Source organism: Zalophus californianus, chromosome 6 (genome assembly GCF_009762305.2).
Source record: "Zalophus californianus isolate mZalCal1 chromosome 6, mZalCal1.pri.v2, whole genome shotgun sequence".
Classification (NCBI taxonomy): domain Eukaryota; kingdom Metazoa; phylum Chordata; class Mammalia; order Carnivora; family Otariidae; genus Zalophus; species Zalophus californianus.
The window spans coordinates 75,603,216-75,626,214 of NC_045600.1; the positions used below are offsets into that span (position 1 = coordinate 75,603,216).

Below are 22,999 nucleotides of genomic sequence, written 5' to 3' on the forward strand. Positions count from 1 at the left end.
GCCCTGTGTACCTTTTTCTGATGTCCTCTCCCATCATTCCCCCATAAACTCCCTGTGCTCCAGCCATGCTTGAAGTTAAATACGCAGCCACACATTTGTTTGTACATTTTCCTTTGCTTAGAACGGGTAACTCCCCCCTGGCAGACACCTTGATCCTCTAAGACTAGACTGTCTTCTGTCCTGTGAAGCTTTCCCACGCTCACCCAGCAGACACAACCACACAGCCCCTCTTGTCTCGCCACTACCCTATTGCATGTACACATACACTGTAGCTTTTCCTATCACTCTCCCTGATTCGATCAAGTTCTTTAAGGACAGAAACCCCAGTAGATGCTGTGTACACATACTGTTGACAAGAATAAGTAGCACAGTTTACTGTTACCATATTATTGTCGCTGAAAATATATGGGCATATGTGCTTTGGTAAATTACACCATCATATAAACAGTATTGAAAGTGTAGGCTGGAATATCCCTTTGGAAAACTGTTGGTCATTATCTTCTACAGATGAACGTACCCATACCTTATGACCCGGCGATTCCTCTGCTAGGTAAACCCAGCAGAAACACATGCATACGTGCATTAAGAATGATGCACAACTTTTTTTCCGCCATCTTGGAGTGTGCAGAGGCCTGCTGGGAACAGGACTCCTATAACGCCAAATAATGTCTGGAAGGCTGTGTGGTCCAAGGCTATTTTTGCTGGCTACAAGCGGGGTCTCCGGAACCAGAGGGAGCACACAGCTCTTCTTAAAATCGAAGGTGTTTATGCTCAAGATGGAATGGAATTCTATCTAGGCAAGAGATGTGCTTATGTGTACAAAGCAAAGAACAACACAGTGACTCCTGGTGGCAAACCAAACAAAACCAGAGTAATCTGGGGAAAAGTAACTCGTGCTCATGGAAACAGTGGCATGGTTCGTGCCAAATTCCGAAGCAACCTTCCTGGTAAAGCCATTGGCCACAGAATCCATGTGATGCTGTACCCCTCAAGGATTTAAATTTAATGAAAAGGAAATAAAGGTGTAGATTTGTTCTCTTGTAAAAAAAAAAAAAAGGAATCATGCACAAGAATTCTCACAGCAGCATTATCATTAGTAGTTAAAATCTGGATATAGTTCAAATGTTCATCAGTAGTAGAATGGATAAATTATGTATTCATAATGGAAATGGAGTGGAAAACCACAGAGCAATAACAATAAATGAACCACAGCTATATACAAAAAAAAAAATTAGGATGAATTTCACAATGTTGAGTGAAATATCCCATATATACACATATCCCATATTTCATTTATTGAAAGTTTAAAAACAGGTAAGCTGACATAGTATTAAAAGAACGGTGGGGGGACCAAAGGGCTCGTGATAGCGAGTGGGCAGCAGACTTTTGGGTGCTGGCAGTGTTCTGTTTCTTGACTAGATAGTAGCTGCATGGATGTTTGTGAAAATTTATTGAAACGTACATTTGCTTTTTTGCACATTACTTTTTGTGTGTGATAATAAAAATGGTTAGAACCATAAATAATTAAACAATGAGATGCCATGTTATACCCATCAAATTAGCACTGACTTAAAAATTTTAATACTCAAGGCTGGTGTGAAATGGGTCTGTGCTATAAGACTTAAACCTTCATATTTCCAGTGGAAATAAAATGTATTCTAACCTTTCTGGAAAGCAGTTTGGTAGTAATTTTGAAATATTTAAAGATATTGATCCCTTTTATTTTAGTTGTTCCCTTAGGAATCTGCCATAATGGAAAAAAATCTGAAGTGTGAATGTAGATATGTGCATAAAGATATCAATCACAGTATTTTCCATAGTATAAAACCAACACTAGAGAGGTGGATTATGTAAATTATGATGCAATTATTAAAACCACTAAAATTTTTATTCATGAAGTTTTTCATGACATAGGAAAATGCTTATTAGTTAAAAAGAATATGGAATTATAGGTGTAATGTGATCTCATCTATGTTTTTAAAAACAGTAAACAGACTAAAATGCAAAGTATGCTAAATATTGCCAGTTATGTTATGATTATGAATTTCCTCCCAGCTTTTTATATTTATTGTATTTTTCTAATTTTTCTGCAAAGAGCACAGATATTTTGATATTTTGAGGGGAAAAAGCTACGATTGAAGCTTAGCTTTATTTTCTGGCTCCACAGGTTATTTTTTCTTAATATCTGCCTACCTTTACATTTCTTAATATTTATATCTGTCTCAATTTTAATTTTCTGAAGATTATAAATAGAAAAAATTAGGTAAATGTCTCTCTAGTCTTTCAGTCTGTAGGTAAATTTCCGCACTCCCATTTCTTTCCCAGGTTTGGGGATGCTGTGAAAGGTAATCTGGTGGTGGGTACCTTATCTTGGCCGTCCCCATGGGTGATTGTCATCGGCTCCTTCTTCTCAACATGTGGGGCTGGACTTCAGAGTCTCACAGGTGCACCAAGACTGCTACAGGCTATAGCCAAGGATAACATCATACCCTTTCTGAGAGTGAGTAACCCTTTCCCATACCCTATTTCCTTTTTCTCGGATTTTATGAGAAACTGTGGTCTTCATAGGCTTAGGAATTACTAGATCATATAATGTGAAGACATGTGGGTTTTTAGTACAAGACCTTCTAAATCCCTGTGAGGGATGAGTTTATATGTGAGGGGGGTAAAGGTACTTAAAAGATACCACAGTTCATAATGCTATTATCCTTCATATATCTGAAACTGTAGCAAGACCTTCTAAATCCCTGTGAGGGATGAGTTTATATGTGAGGGGGGTAAAGGTACTTAAAAGATACCACAGTTCATAATGCTATTATCCTTCATATATCTGAAACTGTAGCATCTGGCACTCCCCACACACCTGTGTCTGATATTTCCCTTCTCTATACAGGTTTTTGGTCACAGTAAAGCCAACGGGGAACCTACCTGGGCTTTACTTCTAACTGCTGCCATTGCAGAGCTGGGGATTCTTATCGCCTCCCTGGATCTTGTGGCCCCAATTCTTTCTATGTAAGAGCCAGTTCTTCTCTTCACTTTTCTTGCTTATGTGATGTGTAATACATGTTGATTTCCATCAGGCATATAACAGTAGTGATGAAAGAGTGAGCCAAGGATAGGTGTAACTTCACCTAAATAATACATATTCCTAAGAAGTTTCAAGTAAGGCTAACTTTTATAAATTGTCATGGTTTCTTCCTACCTGTATAACTTCACAAGTTCTTTGCCTTCATTTCTTATTCATTATCAGTTGATTGTAGCTTTCACTGCTACTCTTAGCTTTGATCCTTCAACTGTGACTTAGTGATGACTTAATACCCACCTGGCACTGGGCAGCATGCTAGGAATACAAAGATGGATGACACAACCCTAAAGAATCGATGATGGATAGACCAGTGATCCTTGTGTAGTGTGATGAGAACTGTGGTAAAGGTGAACACTGCTGTAAGAGCTCTAAAGCGAGGCACCTAAATGGACTGAGACTCAGGAAAGGTTTTCTGGAGAAAGGGACACTTGCATCTTGAAGGAGGACTGGTTATTTACTAAGCAACGAAAAGAGTGAGATGTCCCAGACACGGAACGTGCGTAAAGGAATTGAGGATTGAAACAACGCAGCACATCTGAGAATTCACAGTAGTTTGGCTTTGATAGAAAGGGGAGTGTACCTGTTCGGGGGTAGCTGAGCAGAGAAGTAGGTAGAGCCAGGTCACAGAAGACCCAGAACTCTTACCTGGAGGTAGGGAGTGATCCTTTGAGGATAGAATGATCATATTTATGTTTTAGAATGATCAATTTGGTATAAAAGACCAGTGAAAGGAGGCTAAAATTGAGCTGGGAATGCCAACCAGAAGCTTATTTAATCCAGCAAGGAAGAAATGAGATCCTGAACTAAGATGATAGTAGTAGAGATGGAAAGGAGGGGAAAAGTTTAAAAATGTGTAAATAGGTAGAATCCATAGGACTTGATTTGGAACAATGATGAGTGACAATGAGGAAACGGATTATCCCAAGAACAACTGGGTAAAGAGTGGTTGTGTCTTTCACTGAGAGAGAACACAGGCAAATGAGCAAGTTAGTGGGGAGAAGTTAAAGTTCTCTCCATCCTAGTCTTAATCAAAGGCTAGTGGGCTAGAACAACAAGGTCTTTATCTATAATAACTCTTGGAGAATCATTTTACAGTAATAATCATGCCTCTTACTGTTTTTATTCTGCCAGGTTTTTCCTCATGTGTTACCTCTTTGTGAACTTGGCATGTGCACTGCAAACATTACTTCGAACACCCAACTGGAGGCCCCGGTTCCGCTACTACCACTGGTAAGTCTGCTCTTTTTCTTCTTCATCCCGACATTTGGAGAGAACCCATCATTGAACTAGAAAACTAGGAGATTCTGGGTGGTTAATACAATTTTTCTTGGCCCGCCATCCTACTGCCTGTTTCAACGTCAGTGATTACCTGAATTTCCACCACTTCACCGTGTTTTTCCAGAGGTCACTTTATAATTTATAACACCCCCTTGAGAATAAAGATCAAAACTATGAAACAAATATTTCCAGCCTGCTGCATTCTTCAGGTTAAACCAGCCTACCCTTTGCATATCTGTTTTCCCATTTCCCTCTTAGCCAAGCACTGGACTTTACCCCTTTCTATCTTTATTCTCATATTCTCATCAGTTTTCATTCTCGAACTCTCTCTTCCTTAGGAGGTTCATGTAGCAGGTAAGAGTATGAGCTATGGAGTCAGATGACCTTAGCTCAGTGTCAGCTCTACTATTTCCTAGCTTTTTAGCTTTTAACAAAGCACATAACTACATCAAATTTAATTTTATTCATTTGTGAAATGGGACTGATAGTATTACCTATCTCATAGGGTTGCTTTGAGATGATCTGAAGCGCTCAGCACAGTGCCTGCTACATAGTAAAGCTCTCAGTGAAACGTTGCCACAGCTGCTGCTGAGTTCACGTCTCCTCGGTCCTAAGGCAGTCATCATGCTTTTAGCTACCATCCCATCTCCTCCTTTCTTTCCTGTCTTAGCTAAAGGTTCTTTAATATGTCCTGTAGGCACCTGTTCTACATTCCTCTGTGCTAACTTCCTCCTTGACCCTTTCCTGACTTCACTTACCAGTGATGGGCAGGAGTGTGACCTTTATGTGGTAAAAATTTATATCCTCACTGATTTTATCACCTCTAATCATCCTTCTAGCTTTAACCTTAATTAAATGTTAACTGTGAACTTTGTTGTGTTACTATTTTGTTTTTGTTCCTTTTCCCTTTATCCTTCTTCTATTTTTTTTTAAAGATTTTATTTATTTTTGACAGAGTGCATAAGCGGGGGAGCATGAGCAGAGGGAGAGGGAGAAGCAGGCTTCCCGTGGAGCAGGGAGCCTGATGTGGGGCTTGATCCCAGGGTCCTGGGATCATGACCTGAGCCGAAGGCAGATGCTTAACCATCTGAGCCACCCAGGCGCCCCTTCTTTTCAGGCCTATGTTTTTATTAGATCTAATTTTCTCCATATTAATAACTCTCCTGTTCACTCTTTGAAATTCATCATAGAGCTAAGAAGTTCATTCTGTACACAGAAGAACTTCAGTAAGCATGGTTGTCTACCTGATCTATTTGATCAAAACAGGCATTCCATCATTCTCTGCCAAGTTTCTCTCTCTCTCTTTTTTTTTTTTTTTTAGTGAGAGAGAAGAGAGTGAGAAAGAGCAAACACAAGTGGGGGGCGCAGAGGGAGAGACAGACTTTTTTTTCTTTTTTAAAGACTATTTGACAGAGCAAGAGAGCACAAGCAGGGGGAACAGGAGAGGGAGAGGAAGAGGGAGAAGCAGGCTCCCCGCTGAGCAGGGAGCCCAATGCGGGACTCGATCCCATGACCCTGGGATCATGACCTGAGCCAAAGGCAGACGCTTAACGACTGAGCCACCCAGGCGCCCCGAGAGAAAGACTCTTAAGCAGACTCCACACTCAGCACTGAGCCCAGCACAGGGCTCGATCCCAGGACCCTGAGTTCATGACTTGAGCCAAAATCAAAAGAGTTGGACGCTTAACCCCTGAGCCACCCAGGTGCCCCTCTGCCAGGTTTCTGTTACATAAAGTAAGGAAACTAAATGGCAGATTTCCTTCAGTGGGTTCTGCATGTATGCTAATAAATGTTCATAAGGTTTTAAGCAATATTTACATGAAATACTTTTTTTAAAAGATCATGTTAATAATTCTGACTACATTCCCCATCCTTGCTTGCCAAGTAGGCATTAATTATCCTCACAACTACAGATAACTTTCATTACATCCTGTTCATTTATATGTTTTCCCAGCAATGGGAAACATCAGCACAAAGGATGGTTTGGGCCTCAGTGCAGATCTACTGACTATTGCAGTCCATGATAAGACAACTATAAAAATTGAGAAAAATATTTTGAAACTTTTATAGCAATTTGACATTCTCACAGCATCCAGGCATATAGTAATTTTTCTAGTAACTCATTTTTATTGCATTTTACAGAAGTTCAGTCTGCAATATATTGGAATTTAAAAAATAGTAGCAATCCCTCACCAGTTTGAGAAGCATCTCTAGCACAGGCTTCTTTTTTAGCTGCTTAGAAAAACACTTTCTTGTTTGTGTTTTTGTTTTTAATTTTCTAGGGCCCTCTCTTTCATGGGAATGAGTATCTGTCTGGCTCTGATGTTCATTTCTTCCTGGTATTATGCCATTGTAGCTATGGTAATAGCTGGTATGATCTACAAGTACATCGAGTACCAAGGGTGAGTCTGTGGATTTGACCTTGATTACTGCTAAAAGTGTCAGAATGGACTAGTTTGTGTAGAGCCAGCCCAATGAAAATTGCAGTAAGGATCCAGATAACCTCATTCATCTGTAACTAAATTTTGTATCCCCAGTTCTTTTAGCCATCTTACAGACACATACAGAATCAACAAGGGGAACCCATTGAGAAAGTATGAACAGATCAGTGAAAAAAGTAGCTTAAAGGACTTGTCAAAATAATAATGATGAGTATTAAAGTATAACACAAATATAAGTATTTTTGCTTATCTCTTCAGTCAAGGTATTATCTCTGAAATGAAAAAGAAATTAATCCTGAATAACTGTAACAACTAAGACTTCAGAAACAACTTGCAAAAATTAGGAATAAATAACACTGGTTCAGAAGATTACATTGAGTTTTGCTTTCTCCCCATTATTTTCAAAATTAAACTGGATCTGTCATAATTTCCTCCTCCAAATTGCTGTTCTATACATTATTGCTTTTGAACAGTTACATAGAAGGACAAGTGAGTGATACTTCCAGCCTTTATTTTGAATTGTTTATTGTACAGTGTGGTCCATTGATGAAGGACACTGTGGATCTGCTTTTTGTGGGTTCATTATGTTAATAAAGAGCATTATATAAATAATAATGAGTTTTAATTTTCTTCCTTGTGCATATGTTAGTTTTAGATAAAGAAAAAATAAACTTTATGTTTTGAAATTGTACTTGCTATAGTTGAAATCTGTCTCTGCTTTTTTCTCTTTTGTCTCCCAGAGCGGAGAAAGAATGGGGTGATGGAATCCGTGGGCTGTCCCTCAGTGCAGCCCGGTTTGCTTTGCTCCGGCTGGAAGAAGGACCACCACACACTAAAAACTGGAGGTAAAGAAATCAGTAGAGCTTAGTGGTGTGGTGGCACATGGTTAACACACAGAACTGTGTTCTTCTGTGATTACAGGATAAGGAATTCAGGTGGCTCAAGGAATTGGTATAATGGACCCATTTTGAATGATTCCAAATCCTTCATACTTTATTCCCTTTTCTTCATGGGGTATCTGATCTAGACTTCAGCCATTTTTATTGTTCCTTGCAGAGTGATCGATTTGTGGTAGTACTGGGAGGATTGAAATAAACTACACCCTCATCCTATCGTTTCCTCTAATCTCTTCCTTCTGCCCAATTACAGTTTTATATAGATCTCCTGAATTAAAAGGTAGAATTGTCATTCTCTTCCCCAAACCCAAGGTTTTTTCTCCCTTCCACCCTCCCACCAATCTCTCTGCAGGCCTCAGTTACTTGTATTGCTGAAATTAGATGAGGACTTACACGTCAAGCATCCTCGCCTCCTCACCTTTGCCTCACAACTTAAAGCAGGAAAGGGTCTCACTATTGTAGGCTCTGTCATCGTGGGGAACTTCCTGGAGAACTACGGGGAAGCTTTAGCTGCTGAGCAGGTAGGAGTCAAGGCTTATTGACTTAGTGGAATTTAGCTTCTGGTTTTATGATGTTAAGTTGTAAGATGTCATATTTCTAAGTTAATCCCTTTCCTGAGTGATCTAAGAGGTTTCCTTCTTAGTGCTGACTTTTGAGCAATCATATTCTCTCAAATAAGAAGATGAACCAGAAGATAATAATTTATTTTTTCCATTTAAAAAGCATTACTAAACTTTTAAGATTGTCAAGGCTAAGCACTGTTTGCAAATAGACTCTAAACGTTGACTCAGGCCTTAGAGAAGTCATGTAAACTAAATCTGTCCCTTGAACCATGGAGATGGTTCTGCTCAATCTGGTGACAAGGAGCAATGAACAACTTTCCTTTCTCCTTGCCAGTCTACCTTGGTATCATGAGCAAGGTTCTTTTGCTTTACTTCTGATTAACTTGCCAAGTATAAGTTCTCCCTAAAGAAGAAAGCAGTTTTCACTCTAATACTTATTATAAATGATAAAACCAACCCTTTTATTTCGAAAATTTTACTGGATTTCATTTTGGAATACTTTGAAACCCTAAAAACTAGAAATGCTTGAAGAAACAGTCTGGAATGATGGTAAAAATAAATAAAAAGCACAGGATTGGAAATCAGTAAAGGTTGCTTATTACCCCTGATGTATCACTGACTTAATCTGTGCCTTCAGGAAAATCCTGTCCTCTTTCCACACCATTATTCCCTTCATCTTTCCACTAAGAGAGTAAATGAAATATTATCTCCAACTTGGCTTGAATAAATAATAGCAAAGCAAAGACAAGGGTCATCAATAATCACCATTAAAATATCAAAACAGATGGAAATAGGAGAAACAGGAAAAAAAAAACCATACCTGAGAAAATTTTTAAGTGAAACTGAATCATCAGATTGAGTTTCTAATAATACGAGTCAGGGTATCAGGGCGATTGAGGAAGGAAGTAGATCATGTTCACACTCAGCCTGGCCAGTTAAGAAAGAATATTGAATATTTGTTGTATGAAGATCCCTGTTCTTGATTTGTTTGGTATGTTACAAAGAAGGGAAAGCAGAATAGAGGAAAAGGCAGAGGAATTCCATGTAGTCAACCAGCCATATATGTAGTAAGCACTTAGAGAGTGAAAAAGGCAAAGGATAATGAAATTCCATTGGGCTAATTTTACTTTTTGGACTTTTCTGTAGGAGATATGGTCTTATGCAGAGTTTGGAAAAGAGGAGGAGATTATAAGACAATGAGTAGTAGATTAAAAGGTTCAGGGTAAAGCAATTCATCATTGAGGTTCTCTTTTTCAGACCATAAAGCATCTAATGGAGGCAGAGAAGGTGAAGGGGTTCTGCCAGCTGGTGGTGGCAGCCAAGCTGAGGGAGGGCATTTCCCACCTCATCCAGTCATGTGGCCTTGGGGGCATGAAGCACAACACAGTGGTGATGGGATGGCCTAATGGCTGGCGCCAGAGTGAAGATGCTCGAGCGTGGAAGACTTTTATCGGTACAGAACACTTTTCATTTTATCCTGAGGGCCCAAATAGGGATTACAGTTAAACCTCTGTTGCCTTAACCCTACCCCATAGCCTCCTAAGGTAGAGACTGTGCCGTTGCTGAAGCATAGTCCTATAAGGGCACCTAATAACTACTAACGGTAATAATCCTGTTCTCCTCACCCCTGCGAGCTCTATATTGTGTTCATGAATTGTTTATCTCTGTCAAGTATTATGCTAGGAATTATCTCTGAAATTGCCCTATTTTCATTTGTGATCTGCCTCATTGACGTTCTTACAGGAATTGGAAGGATTGTCTTTCATCAAAATCTCCAGAATTCACATAACCCCCCTTAGAAATGTAGTGATCAGAATATATCTAGTAATATAAATCATGGTTCTGAATCTAATTCTGTTAGTTATTCAGATTTTTCTTAATGATTGTTGTTACTTGATGAGGTATAACCCACTATGTAAACAGAATACCTTGCTTAAAGAAATGTAAAAAAAAAGCATTACCCTTGCTTTCCTGACATGGTGGGAAGCAAGGCAAGCCTCAGGAGTCCTCTGTTTATCCTGATTCTGTCTCCTCCCTAGGCACAGTTCGAGTGACAACCGCTGCCCATCTGGCCCTGCTGGTGGCTAAAAACATCTCCTTCTTTCCCAGCAATGTGGAGCAGTTTTCTGAGGGCAACATTGATGTGTGGTGGATTGTGCATGATGGGGGGATGCTCATGTTATTACCATTCCTACTTAAACAGCACAAGGTATTTTAGATACCTTTTGAAAAAAGTCTTTCTCCCTTAATATCGTCCTGGTTCACTAGACAGATCCTTCCTCTTTGATTATAGTGTTGGGGCTTAGGATCAGAAGAGTTGGGGATTTTTCTTAGCTTTCCCATGATCCTTTCAACTGTATGAGAAGTAGTTTTCTTTCTAGTTGATACCTACCTATCTCTAAGTGAAATTCAGCAAGTTAATAAAGTTCCAAATGAGCTCTTGGAAAAACATTAACAAGTGATACGTCTGTTTAAAAAAAAAAAAAAAAAGACCAAAGTCTCTCAAATACTGGAAACCTGTGTTTGGGTGTGTGGGTATCTTATACATAGGTGTGCTCATTCTTTGGTAAGACTAGTTAAACTGAACTTTAAAATAATAAATATTAGAGTCTGCATGGGGACATCAATATGCTATCTGAATACAGCACCCTCTTAATGTATCATACATATACCCTTTTGCCAGTTTTCTTCTTCTTAGGAAATTAAGAACTTTTTTTCCTCTTTAAATTTTTTATTGTTATGTTAATCACCATACATTACATCATTAGTTTTTGATGTAGTGTTCCATGATTCATTGTTTGTGTATAACACCCAGTGCTAAAAATATGGAACGCTTCACGAATTTGCGTGTCATCCTGGCGCAGGGGTCATGCTAATCTTCTCTGTATCATTCCAATTTTAGTATATGTGCTGCCGAAGCATGGAAATTAAGAACTTCTTAAAAGCTGTTTTTAATGTGTTTCTTAGTCAAGCTTTTGCCCTCGTACAATAGTATATCAAGTTAGAAGCTAAGAACAACAAATATCCTGATACTATAGCAAGGTTGTCCAAAGCAAAAAATGTCTTGTGTTTTAGGAATAACTTTTTTTTTTGGCCTTCTTGCATCTCACTTTCCATGTATGTATGGTACTTTCTCAGGTGTGGCGAAAATGTAGCATTCGGATCTTCACAGTAGCCCAACTAGAAGACAACAGTATTCAGATGAAGAAGGACCTGGCTACCTTCCTCTACCACCTACGCATCGAGGCAGAAGTGGAAGTGGTAGAGATGGTAAGAAAGCTGAGTTTGAGATCAAACAGACCACCCTTCCCCCTCTTCCTACCCTGTCTTCCTAGAAGTTTTTCTGGTTTGGGAAATTGTTCAGCTGCAAATGTGGATTAATCCCTTAGTTCCAACAAAGCCCTAATATATTGATCTAGATAAGTAGAATGTGAATGTGTTGTGTATTTGGTGTTGTTTTTTTATTTTTGCTTTCTTGTTATACAACCTTTATATTTCTACCAGATTATTGTCTGCTTAATATGGTTTTATTAAGTTTTAGTTCGTATATGCATGTTAAAATCACACATAGTGCTTTTTTTTTAGTAATAACCTGGCAGTATTAAAAAAAAAAAAAAAGGGCGCCTGGGTGGCTCAGTTGGTTAAGCGACTGCCTTCGGCTCAGGTCATGATCCTGGAGTCCCGGGATCGAGTCCCACATCGGGCTCCCTGCTGATCAGGGAGTCTGCTTCTCCCTCTGAACCTCTTCCCTCTCATGCTCTCTATCTCTCATTCTCTCTCTCTCTCTCAAATAAATAAGTAAAATCTTTAAAAAAAATTTAAAAAACTAGAGTTTGTATTTTGTTTCAAGGAAACATGTAATGGTTAGATTATGGAAAAGACTCTCAGGACTTCTAGATTTGCTCTACAGTCCATAATATTATAGAGCTCAGTAACTGAACAAGATAGGAGTGAAACTTAGGTTGATATTGCGATACTTTCTCTGGCTTAATTTAGCGAGTGGAAATGAAAGTGTATGGTTCATCCTTCTTTCTCCTTTGTGCTTATTGCCCACTCTTTGTGTTATCTACGGCAGCATGACAGTGACATATCTGCTTATACTTATGAGCGCACCCTGATGATGGAGCAAAGGTCCCAGATGCTCCGGCACATGCGACTGTCCAAAACAGAGAGGGACAGAGAGGTGAGACCTTCCTGTATTCATTGAATGCTAGTCTGTCCCTGAGAGGGATGATACTATATTGTTCTCATAGAATGACACATTCTTTCCTTCTCCCTTTATCAGTTCTTTCACTATAACCACATTATTATTTGAAAATAATTGAAGCTGAAGCGTGAGAGGGAATTGGGTACAGAGGTCATAGCTGTGTTGGGCCCTTCTCAGGCACAGTTGGTGAAAGACCGGAACTCAATGCTGCGATTGACCAGCATTGGCTCTGATGAGGATGAAGAGACAGAAACCTATCAGGAGAAGGTGCACATGACTTGGACAAAAGACAAGTACATGGCATCCCGGGGACAAAAGGCTAAGTCGATGGAAGGATTCCAGGACCTGCTTAACATGCGTCCGTAAGTTTTCCAGCTCACAAGATTATCATATAATACAGTATCCTAGTCAGTGGCACACATGTGACTTTGCCTGGTTAGACAGGATGAGGTCTGTTCTTCATTTCACCCCAAATCCAGCCGTCTCTCTGTTATTTGCCTGTGCGTATCAGCTACCCGTTAACATTGTGCATAAGCTAACCACCTTTCTCACCATACTGTGTTCCTGGCATAAAACAAGCGAACGTAGAATGAGAAAACCCAGGATATTAGTATAAGGAAATCATTTGTTCACTACATTATTCATAGTCAAAGCAAAGAAGCTCTGCATCTCAAGGTTTTTAAAGTTGACTGTATGCCTAGCTTTCTCTTTGCTTTAACCACCTCTGTTTCTCCCTTCCACCCGTCCAGAGACCATTCCAATGTGAGGCGGATGCATACGGCAGTGAAACTCAATGAGGTTATAGTTAACAAGTCCCACGAAGCAAAGCTGGTTTTGTTGAATATGCCAGGGCCACCCCGAAACCCTGAGGGTGATGAAAACTGTATCCTTTCCAAGAGTGGAGCTACCAGTAGGGAAAGTCTTAGCCTCTTTCTTAGATAAGACCACTAGGTAACCTTAAAAGTCATTAGTCTGCCCATATTTGCTTCTCAAGGAGCAAAGGCTGTTAAAAGTCTTACGCAAGGATTCTTAGCAGTGAGTTTGATCTCCTTTGGGGGAGCTGGGTATATATGTTCTCTCTGAACCCTAAAGAGACTTTTTAGGTGGTACATTTGCAACATGACTTCTACTATTCACAGTATAGAATCCTTTCTGAAACAATCCTAGAGATGCAATACCCAAATCCTTTCTCCTTTTCTCAGGCTCCTCCCACTTTGCAAAGCGTCTTTCTTGTGGATGTAGTTAGGGGAGAAGCAGTTTAAGTGAAATCTCTGAGAGGGAAAAAAGAGATAAGGGTTTTTCCTCATACCCTGATCACAGGATTTTTTTAATGGGACCCCTTCAAGAATGCAGTGGTATAGACTGTCCCATTCCCATCAGTACCATTAAGGAAAAGAGATTAAGAAAAAAAAAAACTGGCAGAAAAATCTGATTTGAGCAGCTTCACTTAGAAATTACTTGGGTTCTCTTGAGCAGTCTTACAAAGCTGCCCTGTTGTGGCCTTTTCTTCTTTTTTGGCTTATTTTGCTGTGGTACAAACACATTACTTGTGAGTTTCCCCCATTTGTAAAGTTACATTTAGAAAAAAATCTAACAAATGAAGGTCTTGTATTACATATACAAAGGAATTAGATCCCTGGATTATTTCACAGGGTTAAATTCAATCCAGAGTTCAGACGTCTCCAACTCTGAGTATATATAATAATGAAGACAAGCATGTTCATTTTGCAGCTTTGCAGTCAGATAAACCCCGATTATCACGTCAGGTTATAAAGTGTGTTCTTCTCCCCGTTTGTCTCCTTGACAAATTCGGAAGACATGGAGTTCCTAGAAGTGCTCACCGAGGGACTAGAGCGAGTCCTGCTTGTCCGGGGTGGTGGCAGTGAAGTGATCACCATTTATTCATAATCTACTCCTGAAGACTCTGCTTGGCCTCACCTTTCCTAAAAGGCTTCCATTCTCCATGGAAGTGCCAGCTCTTTACTACTACTCCCATCAAGTAGAGGCCTGGGTTCTGTACACATCACACTGAACTCTTGACAAGCTGAGCCTCGAGTACTTGTGCAAAAAAGCACACGTAGTCCTGCTCTTTGCTATCATATGATCTGCTGTCCTTACAGAAGAAGCAGATATTTCCTCAACATCAGAACACTGGTCAAGTCCTAAAAGCCATGTCTGTACTAGTTGAAGGCAAATTAGAATTAACAGGCTAAACCATTAAAATGAGTTGGCAAAAGGGATGCTAGAAATTCAAGAAGACAAAAAGCAAGTACATGTCCAACATTAAAGGGGAGTCTCAGAAGTCATGGTCCAATGATGACACCATGGGGGTAACAGCCAGAGACACAGCTTCATCATACTAAAGAATTCGTGGCCAAGTATGTGGAGACCTAACATCTTTGTGGAGATAACCTGTGGCAAACCAAGGTGAAAATCTTTTTTAGCTAATTTTCTTTAATGTTTCCATTGCTCTCCAGGACTCCATTTTATATTAGGGTACTATACAAAAACTGAAACATGGCTATAGCCTCTACTTCTTCCTCCAACACAAGATTCCCCCAAAATACCAGGTTCAAGTACACGTACTGTGTCAGTTTATATGTCTACTGGTTCTCAAAACCCAGTCTGTGGTTAAGATTGTAATACACGCATTGTTTTATCCTGGAAATTGTTTTTTTAAAGGTGGAGTAAAAATTTCTTTCAGGTTTTCAAATGGCCAAATTAGGGTAACTCCAAATTAAGATCTACTGAAACCATCTGTGGTTACCATGTGTGACATGGTCAAAACAAGCAAGCTGTTATCCAAGAAATCTAGATGATGATGCACATTGACCAGTAGTTTCGCCTCTCCTTTCTTTTATGCCCTCCGGGTTAGTAGGCACAGGTCCAAAATCATAGGAATAAACTAGGAAGACTGGCTAAAATCCTTCCCTAAAAGCTTTGAACTATCTTTTAAAGGGGGAATCCAGCAATGGAATTCGAAGTTCTAGAGCCATACTCCTTCCATAGTGCCAAAGATTGAGTTGCTGCTACTCTCCCTACCTGCTTCACTAAAGTGGCATACGATTGGCATTGACCTGATTCAAGAAACTTATTTTTCACTAAGAAACCTGTGCACTCATTTCCAAAGCCATAGCCAAGACTTGAGGCACTCAACTCACCTAAATGCCCGGAGTATGAGCGTTTTTATCAATTTTATTCTTCATTGTGACCGCAGGAACTTGGCTCTAAACCAAGATTATCCAAGCCAACAGTCTTCTGCTATTCCAGTTGTTTTCAGAAAGCTCTCAATGTGTCAAGGAAGTACTTGTACAAGCTTAGCTTTTTATTTGCTGGTCATAAAACATTTACTGGTCATTTTAATTTACTGGTCATAAAACACCTAGCTTTCAAGCACAGGGAAACTACCTTGAGTGTTAATTTCACAAATATGTGAAATGGTCCTTTCTTTTATAAGTATTTAGAAAAACTATTTTGCCTGTATTCATGACTGCTTTTGAATCACTTTATTAATGATAAATAGTGCCACTCTTCTTTGATCACCCAATAGGATATGGAGCAAGCAAACCTAGGTCCCAGCAGATTATTCATTTGACTCTTACGGACAGAGAAAACCCTTCAGTATGGCTTAAGAATTTGAGTATTTTGTTCCCTTTGCTTTTTTCAACCTCAAGACCCAGTCAGGGTAGCAAAGCAAAACACAATCTTTAAGTCTTTTTTCCTGCTCCTTCCTGCCCAGGGTAGAAGCATTGTTCACAATTTCCACTGTAATATTCTGTTGTTTAGTTGAGTCCACAGTAGTGGAACAGGTTCTCTAGGACCCAAGATATTGAAGCCCCCATTCTTTAAAGGTCAGCCTGCCCAGGAATTCCTCTACATTTACACACATCCTCTGGCCAAAGTGGTTGATACATATATATAGATTTTTTTTTTTTTCCACAGAGAAAAAAATATGGGCAGAAAACAAGGTTTTAGAAGAGCTGTTTGTGGTTGGAGCTCTAAGAATCTTTTAAAGGGATAAGGGAGTTCGTGGCTATTAATACAGCCACTACTTCAGCCCCTAAAACATAAAATCACTTACATGGGAAAATGGTTATTAGGCCAGATTTAAACTCCTCTCTGTCTAGAGCATTTCACGTCCATGTGTTGCTTATGTTGTTCGTCTGTGAAGTGTCTTGTCTCTTCTAATCACTGCAAATAAAGCAATACTGAAAACTTGGTAAGAGAGAATGCACCTTAGGAGAAGGGCTTTTGTGTTTCAAGAAGGAAGAGAAAGGAAAGACCTCTTCCTGCCTTCTGAATAAGATCCAGCTTTTAAGTCTTAGCTAAGATTTACCAGGGCAGGTTATGACAATATACATTCTCCAGTCGCTGGCCTTCTGCCTTGTAAAGCTATCTTAAAAGCTGAGGTTTGAATTGCAGCATCTGCTCCACAGGTGCCTGGTTCCTCTTGGCAGGGGAAAGATCATTACCGTGTATTTTCCTTTGCCTCAGATTCCTGTGGCCCCAACTAGCCCGCCAGTCCTCACTCCCCCTAAATGTGTTAAAAATCCATTATTGTAGATGTTAAAGTAGCAATTACAACACTGTAAGCATATTTATGTGCTCTTTTTGTCTGGTTTATTTTTCTTTTCATCATGTATAATCTGAATCCAGCATTAGTTTCTCACATCTTCCACAGTGTCTCCAACAGAATTTTTATGTTCCAGCTTGTGTTAAATAGAAATGAAACATTAAGGAAAACAGTTAAGGGAAACTTGTGCAACTTTTTTTTTTTAAGCATTGTTCTCAACCATTTAATTTATTGAAAGGAGATGCTGCTGTGGTTCTTGATTTAGCAGCAACCATTCTTTTGTTTACATAGAGTTACAGTTTTATTTGTTGTTTTGCTCTGTACTGGAAACATAAATAAAGTTTTCTACATTATTTTCAATCAAGGGTTGTGGTTTAGTTTCTTTGTGTGTTTGGAGTGATACATACATTGTCTTTCTGGGATTCGTCTCCTTACCATGGAGTAAAGAGAGCTTTGGGTTCTTTTCAGCATGAGTGATAACGTTAAGAAATTAGTATGCTGAGAAGGAGCCACTGGGCACAAAAAGAAGGTTGTAAATGAGATCCCAATACATAGGCACCAGGTGCTTCTTTCTCCTCTTCACAGAAGCAATCCTCCACCACTAAACTCCATCCTCTGAAACAAGAAAAGGTAAATAGGTGATTGGTGAATTGGTGTTGAACTTATGGAATCAAGTACTTTATTTAATCACTGGCTCTATTTAGCTTTACCCTTAAAAAAGTAACAACTTCCAAACTCCCAAGGGATCTTATTTCTTAAAAATAAGCTCTAGTACCAACTCAAATCCCCCACCATCAAATGGGTCTGCTATTTACGTTACAACTGCCCAAAATTTAACTTTTCCTTTGCCTTACCTCAGGGGGCTCAATGAAGGCTAACCAGTCTGATGCATGTGTAGGCAACAGTCCCATTGACTGGCACTTATAAACAGCCAATGCCAAACCCATGAGGTTTCCAATGAGATACACTAAACCCTGAAGAAACTTCTGGCTTGAACTTTCTAGCATCTTGAAAGCTGTTGGGGTAACAAAAAGTGTCAAAACCAAAACAACTTTTTTTTTTAATATCAATCAGGCCACATTTTAAAATAATATAAAGACACCCAAAGTAAAATAGCAAATAGGACCATTAAAAGTGAACAAAAAGCCATGATAAGCTCCATTTCCCTCCTCCACGCCACCATCTCTACCATCACCACCCTGTACACCCTCCCCCTGGCAACTAGCCAAGAGCAGTACTAAAGATTTTCATGGGTTTCACTAAAATTTGTCTTTTAATTCTTAAAACTTAAGGAAGGGTTGTTGTATCAAGAATACTTACTGGCTGAAATGGCCATAAGTGCCTGAATGGGCCGCCAAGCCATCATACACACCATCATAGTAGGGAAGATGGAGATTGTATTGCCTGCCATGTACATGATGAAGAGGTTCATGGGAATCTGCTTGAGGGGACCCAAGGCGATGTCCCAGCAGCGCTAAAACAAACACAATTTTAACCTATGATCTCTATCCTCAGTCCCACATTTATTGGATCACTGATGTTAAAGTCAAATGAACACAATTCCCAATTCTGTGCTCCTGACTGAGCTGACTCCTCAGTTCCATCACTTCTGTCTGCCCTTCTCCATGTTGCCACAGGAAGCTTGCTCTTCTAAAAATAAGGCATCCTCACCATTCATGTTTTTTCCTACTGGTTTTCCAGATACCATTTACCCCCATGATTTGGCTAAAGAAAAAAAGACTTCCCTACTTTTGTTCTTGTACTTCTGCATCTCTCATTGCCCCATCTACAATTGAAATAGGTAAATCCAGAGGGTGGGAGATTAGCACACCTCAATAACTAAAAGAACAAGATGACAAATCAAAATATTAAGATCTAAATGACATTATTAACTGACACACATAGAACACTGCACCCAACATTTGGAGAATTCACATTCTTTTCAAACACACATGGGACACTTAAAAAAGCTGACCACTTGCTGAGCCTTGAAGAAAGTGTCAACTCAACCCAAATCATACAAAGCATGTTCTTTGCTTATGATGCAATTAAGCTAGAAATCAGTAACAAAAACTAAAAATTCCCTACATACTGGAATTAACATGCCTTCTAAATCCATAAATAGAAATTACAATGGAAAACAAATATTGTTAACTGATAACAATAACAAAAATGCCACATATTACCCTTGTGGGACACAGAGCACTGAAAAATGTATAATACATATTTAGAAGACTAAAAATAAAGCATCTGGGGCGCCTATGTGGCTCAGTCAGTTAGGCGTCTGCCTTCGGCTCAGGTCCTGATCCCAGCGTCCTGGGTTAGAGCCCCGCATCAGGCTCCCTGCTCAGCGGGGAGCCAGCTTTTTCCTCTGCCTCTGCCTGCCTATCTGCCTACCTGTGATCTCTCTCTCTGTCAAATAAATAAATAAAATCTTATAAAAAAAATAAAGTAAGCATCTATTTCTTTTTTTACAATTTTTTTTAAGTTTTAATTCCAGTTAACATACAGTGTAGTATTAGTTTCAGGTGGTACAATATAATGACTCAACACTTCCATACAAGCTCATCACAAGTGCCCTCCTTAATCCCCATCACCTCTTTCACCCATCCCCCCACCCACCTCCTGTCTGGTAACCATCAGTTTGTTCTCTAATGGTTAAGAGTCTGTTTCTTGGTTTGCCCTCCCCTTTTTTTTTCCCCCTTTGCTCATTTGTTTCTTAAATTTCATATATGAGTGAAATCATATGGTATTCGTCTTTCTCTGATGTACTTCACTTAGCATTATACCCTCTAGCTCCATCCATGTCATTCTCAGCATCTATTTCAATAAGTTAGAAAAAGAAATAGATTAATCCCAAGGAAATGAAAAGGAAAAATGAGAAAAGAAATTAATGAATTTTTCTTTAAATCAACAAGGCTAAAGGTGTTTTTTTTTTTTTTTTTAAGATTTTATTTATTTATTCGAGAGAGAGAAAGAGAGCATATGGGGGGGGAGGGTCCGAGGGAGAAGCAGACTCCCCGCTGAGCGGGGAGCCTGATGCAGGACTCAATCCTGGGACTCCAGGATCATGACCTGAGCAGAAGGCAGTCACTTTAACCAACTGAGCCACCCAGGCGCCCTAAAGGTGTTTTCTTTTAAAGATTGATAACATCAATACTGGTGAGCCTGATGAAGGAAAAAGAGAAATACTCAACATTGGGAATAAAAGACGGACAACTCTATAGTTCTTGCAGCGTATTAAAACGATCATATGGGCGCCCAGGTGGCTCAGTTGGATAAGCATCTGCCTTTGGCTCAGGTCATGATCCCAGGGTCCTGGGATCGAGTCCCTCCTCAGGTTCCCTGCTCAGCGGGGAGCCATCTTCTCCCTCTGCTCCTCCCCCTGCTCATCATCTCTCTCTCTCTCTCTCTCTAATAAATAAAATCTTAAAGTGATCATATTACAGGGGCGCCTGGGTGGCTCAGCTGTTAAGCATCTGCCTTCGGCTCAGGTCATGATCCCAGGGTCCTGGGATCGAGCCCCGCATCGGGCTCTCTGCTCCGCGGGAAGCCTGCTTCTCCCTCTCCCACTCCCCCTGCTTGTGTTCCTGCTCTCACTGTCTCTCTCTCTTCAAATAAATAAAATCTTTAAAAAAAAAAAAAGTGACCATATTACAAATTTGGGGAAATGGATAAATTCCTAGAAGAAATACCTAACAGCATAATAAATTGAAAATTTAGTCATAAAACTGTTTAAGAAACTGAATCTGTAATTAAGCCCAGATGGTTTCTCTTGGCAAATTCTAAACATTTAAGGAAAAAAAAAAAGCCAATCTTATACAAATTCTTTCAGAAAATAAAAAATGAACATTCATTACATGGGGCCCCATAAATACCAAAACCTAACAAGGACATTATGAGTAAAGTTGATAGATCAATACCACTCCTGAACCTAAATGCAAAAATCCTACTGAACAAAATATTAACAAAGTAAACCTAGCAATATTAGAAGAATATATCACCATCCATTTGAGCTTATTCATGTTAAAAGAATAAATGGACATATTTGTAAGCAATTCCCTGGTGTGTCACTTACAGAAAAGATCATTTATCTGGGACTTTAAAGATCAAACCGTCCATACAACAGAACTGTTCTAAAGTAAGTATAATAATCTACCTTCAAAATCAGGCCATTTTAATAATACTTTCATGTTATTGTTCATATTACTATTTGATGTACCAAGATAAAAAAGATATACTTATCAAGAAAAGCACTGATACCAGCTGTCATTTTTATGTAAAAATCACTGCATTTCATGAAATAAAGATCATTTAGTACTGAACAATATTAAGGCTAGGAGGAAAGAAAATGCCAGCTACTGTTCTAGGTACTTGGGACACAAAATCTGCTTTCCTGGACCTCACAAGAGTAAAAAGACAGGTCATAACCATATCATGTATATGAATGATATGGAGAAATACAGGAAGTAGGAAAACAGGATAGGGGGTGCCCTGAGTAGGTTTCTCTAAGAAGGTAATATCTGAGAGACCTAAGGGAAATGAGAGAGCAAGTCATACAGGCACCTGGGGGGAGAGTATTCCAGGAAGAGGGAAAGAACATGTACAAAAAGTCCGAGACGGAAGCCTGCCTGCTATTTTCAAGGAGCAGCAAGGAGGCCATTCTGACTAGAGTGGAATGAAGAACAAAGGGGAAAGTGGCAGGAGATGAAATCACTCAGACTAGAATGACAGGTAAGATAAGAAGAAGTGATAAGTAGCAAAAATTTAAATCTGTTTTGAAGATAAAGCCAAAAGAATATCCTGACACATTGGTTGTGTGGTTGTAAGGGAACTAGGGTAAAAGGATGACTTCAACCATTGGGCACCAGCACCAAGAGATAATTTTCAACCTACCTTCTTACATGTTCAAACATCTTTTATTTTTCCAACTATTAAGCACTTTTACTACTGTAAATTAATCTCAAGCAGTTTACCAATATTAGGGACAAGACTCCTACAGTCGGATATTCATATGCTGCTTGGGCGAGAAGGGTGATGTGTAGGTCAGGACTGGCCTAAGAACTACCGTGACATCTATACCTCTGTACCTTCTCCACCAGGATCCGGTCAGTCTCTTGCACGCTGGTATCAGGCACTTGCTTGTCCAAGTAACCGACAGGGTACAGCGAGTCTCCCTGGCCACCGCCCCGGTCACTTCGGCTCCTAAAGAACCAAACCAAGAAACTAAGGCTGCAGCCCCCCACACTTCATATCCCACATTCCTGTTCTAATCATTGGAATAAAGATCCTCAGATACACCTACCCAGATTACACCAAGCCCTCTCGTGGGTTCGTCAGACTTTTGTCTATTGTGAGGAATGAAATAAGCATCTTTTGAACATTAGAAACGTCCACCGTAGAGAAGCCGCTGGCTCCCCGGGAGCCGTCTTTGTGCCACCTATCGTTTTCAGAGAGTTGTATCTCAGAGATCAGGTCCTATTCCTCCGCGGTAATTCTGGGGTGAAGGCTCTTGTTACCGAGCTTCGCCCGGGCTCCTCACCTGCTGCCTCCTCCAGGCCCGCTCAGCTCAATGGCCCACTTGAAGCGCCGGCCTCGGTTGGCCACCAGGCTCCCCTGTGCCGTCATGGACACGGCCGCCTACCAAAGCTGCGAAGCTCCTTACTCTAAAGCGGGGCCCGGACCCAGGCCCACTGACACCCACTACTTTTTGGTCTTACTCTGCAAGCCCGCTTCCGGCGCGTAGCATAGACGTCACTTCCACCCCGGAAATTTGCGAGCGGAGGACGAGATAGTACTTGGAGCTGGAGAACCTGGGTGCAGGGAAAACCCGACCGTACTTAGCTTCCTCCTTTTTGAAGATTCCTGTTGTGTGCTCCCTGACCTCTGAGGTGCGCTTGCGGGACAGAGGGAAAGTTCATACTCACTCTGGGTCAGGAATTGAAGCCAGGGACAC

The 22,999-nt window shown here is 40.0% G+C and overlaps 3 protein-coding genes and 1 non-coding gene across 11 annotated transcripts in view; 2 read left to right on the forward strand and 2 right to left on the reverse strand.

Annotated features, from left to right (window-relative positions):
* The window catches only part of SLC12A6 (solute carrier family 12 member 6), an 85,403-nt gene extending 68,000 nt beyond the window's left edge, over window positions 1-17,403 (forward strand). For all 3 annotated transcript variants that reach the window (XM_027569102.2, XM_027569103.1, XM_027569104.2), the window contains 13 exons: window positions 2,326-2,500; window positions 2,894-3,012; window positions 4,217-4,315; window positions 6,646-6,765; window positions 7,545-7,649; window positions 8,053-8,221; window positions 9,521-9,716; window positions 10,303-10,472; window positions 11,402-11,533; window positions 12,339-12,446; window positions 12,648-12,832; window positions 13,220-13,353; window positions 14,287-17,403. In XM_027569102.2, coding sequence (XP_027424903.1) covers window positions 2,326-2,500; window positions 2,894-3,012; window positions 4,217-4,315; window positions 6,646-6,765; window positions 7,545-7,649; window positions 8,053-8,221; window positions 9,521-9,716; window positions 10,303-10,472; window positions 11,402-11,533; window positions 12,339-12,446; window positions 12,648-12,832; window positions 13,220-13,353; window positions 14,287-14,378 — 1,804 coding nt within the window. In that variant the 3' untranslated portion in view covers window positions 14,379-17,403. The remainder of the gene's footprint in view (window positions 1-2,325; window positions 2,501-2,893; window positions 3,013-4,216; window positions 4,316-6,645; window positions 6,766-7,544; window positions 7,650-8,052; window positions 8,222-9,520; window positions 9,717-10,302; window positions 10,473-11,401; window positions 11,534-12,338; window positions 12,447-12,647; window positions 12,833-13,219; window positions 13,354-14,286) is intronic.
* On the forward strand, window positions 596-2,318 carry LOC118357040 (60S ribosomal protein L35a-like; the record flags this gene model as incomplete). Its single annotated transcript, XM_035727876.1, has 1 exon — window positions 596-2,318. A coding segment is annotated over one exon (405 nt), but the record flags the coding sequence as incomplete, so codon positions are not given.
* Window positions 11,083-11,185, reverse strand: LOC113910598. Its single transcript, XR_003516111.1, has one exon. It is a non-coding gene; the product is annotated as a U6 spliceosomal RNA (small nuclear RNA).
* Window positions 17,068-22,801, reverse strand: EMC4 (ER membrane protein complex subunit 4). Of its 6 annotated transcripts, none has more exons than XM_027569105.1 (5): window positions 22,586-22,801; window positions 22,134-22,248; window positions 18,364-18,517; window positions 17,898-18,058; window positions 17,068-17,658 (listed from the first exon to the last, which is right to left on the reverse strand). In XM_027569105.1, the coding sequence occupies exons 1-5, from the start codon at window positions 22,669-22,671 to the stop codon at window positions 17,623-17,625; spliced, it is 552 nt and encodes a 183-aa protein (XP_027424906.1). In that variant the 5' UTR covers window positions 22,672-22,801; the 3' UTR covers window positions 17,068-17,622. The 6 variants fall into 6 exon arrangements, with proteins under 6 accessions (XP_027424906.1, XP_027424910.1, XP_027424907.1 ...); XM_027569109.1 differs by having other exon boundaries at window positions 22,126-22,248; window positions 22,586-22,601; XM_027569106.1 differs by lacking the exon at window positions 22,586-22,801 and adding an exon at window positions 22,349-22,579.
* Between the last annotated feature and the right edge of the window lie 198 nt (window positions 22,802-22,999).

Bases quoted from the DNA above. Each gene is read 5' to 3' on its own strand.
- EMC4 (XM_027569105.1), bottom strand. From the start codon at position 22,671: ATGACGGCACAGGGGAGCCTGGTGGCCAACCGAGGCCGGCGCTTCAAG. The intron at 22,249-22,585 runs GTGAGGAGCCCG...TTGGTTCTTTAG, and splicing joins GGGCCTGGAGGAGGCAGCAG to GAGCCGAAGTGACCGGGGCG. The intron at 18,518-22,133 runs GTACAGAGGTAT...TGTTTGTTTTAG, and splicing joins ACCGGATCCTGGTGGAGAAG to CGCTGCTGGGACATCGCCTT.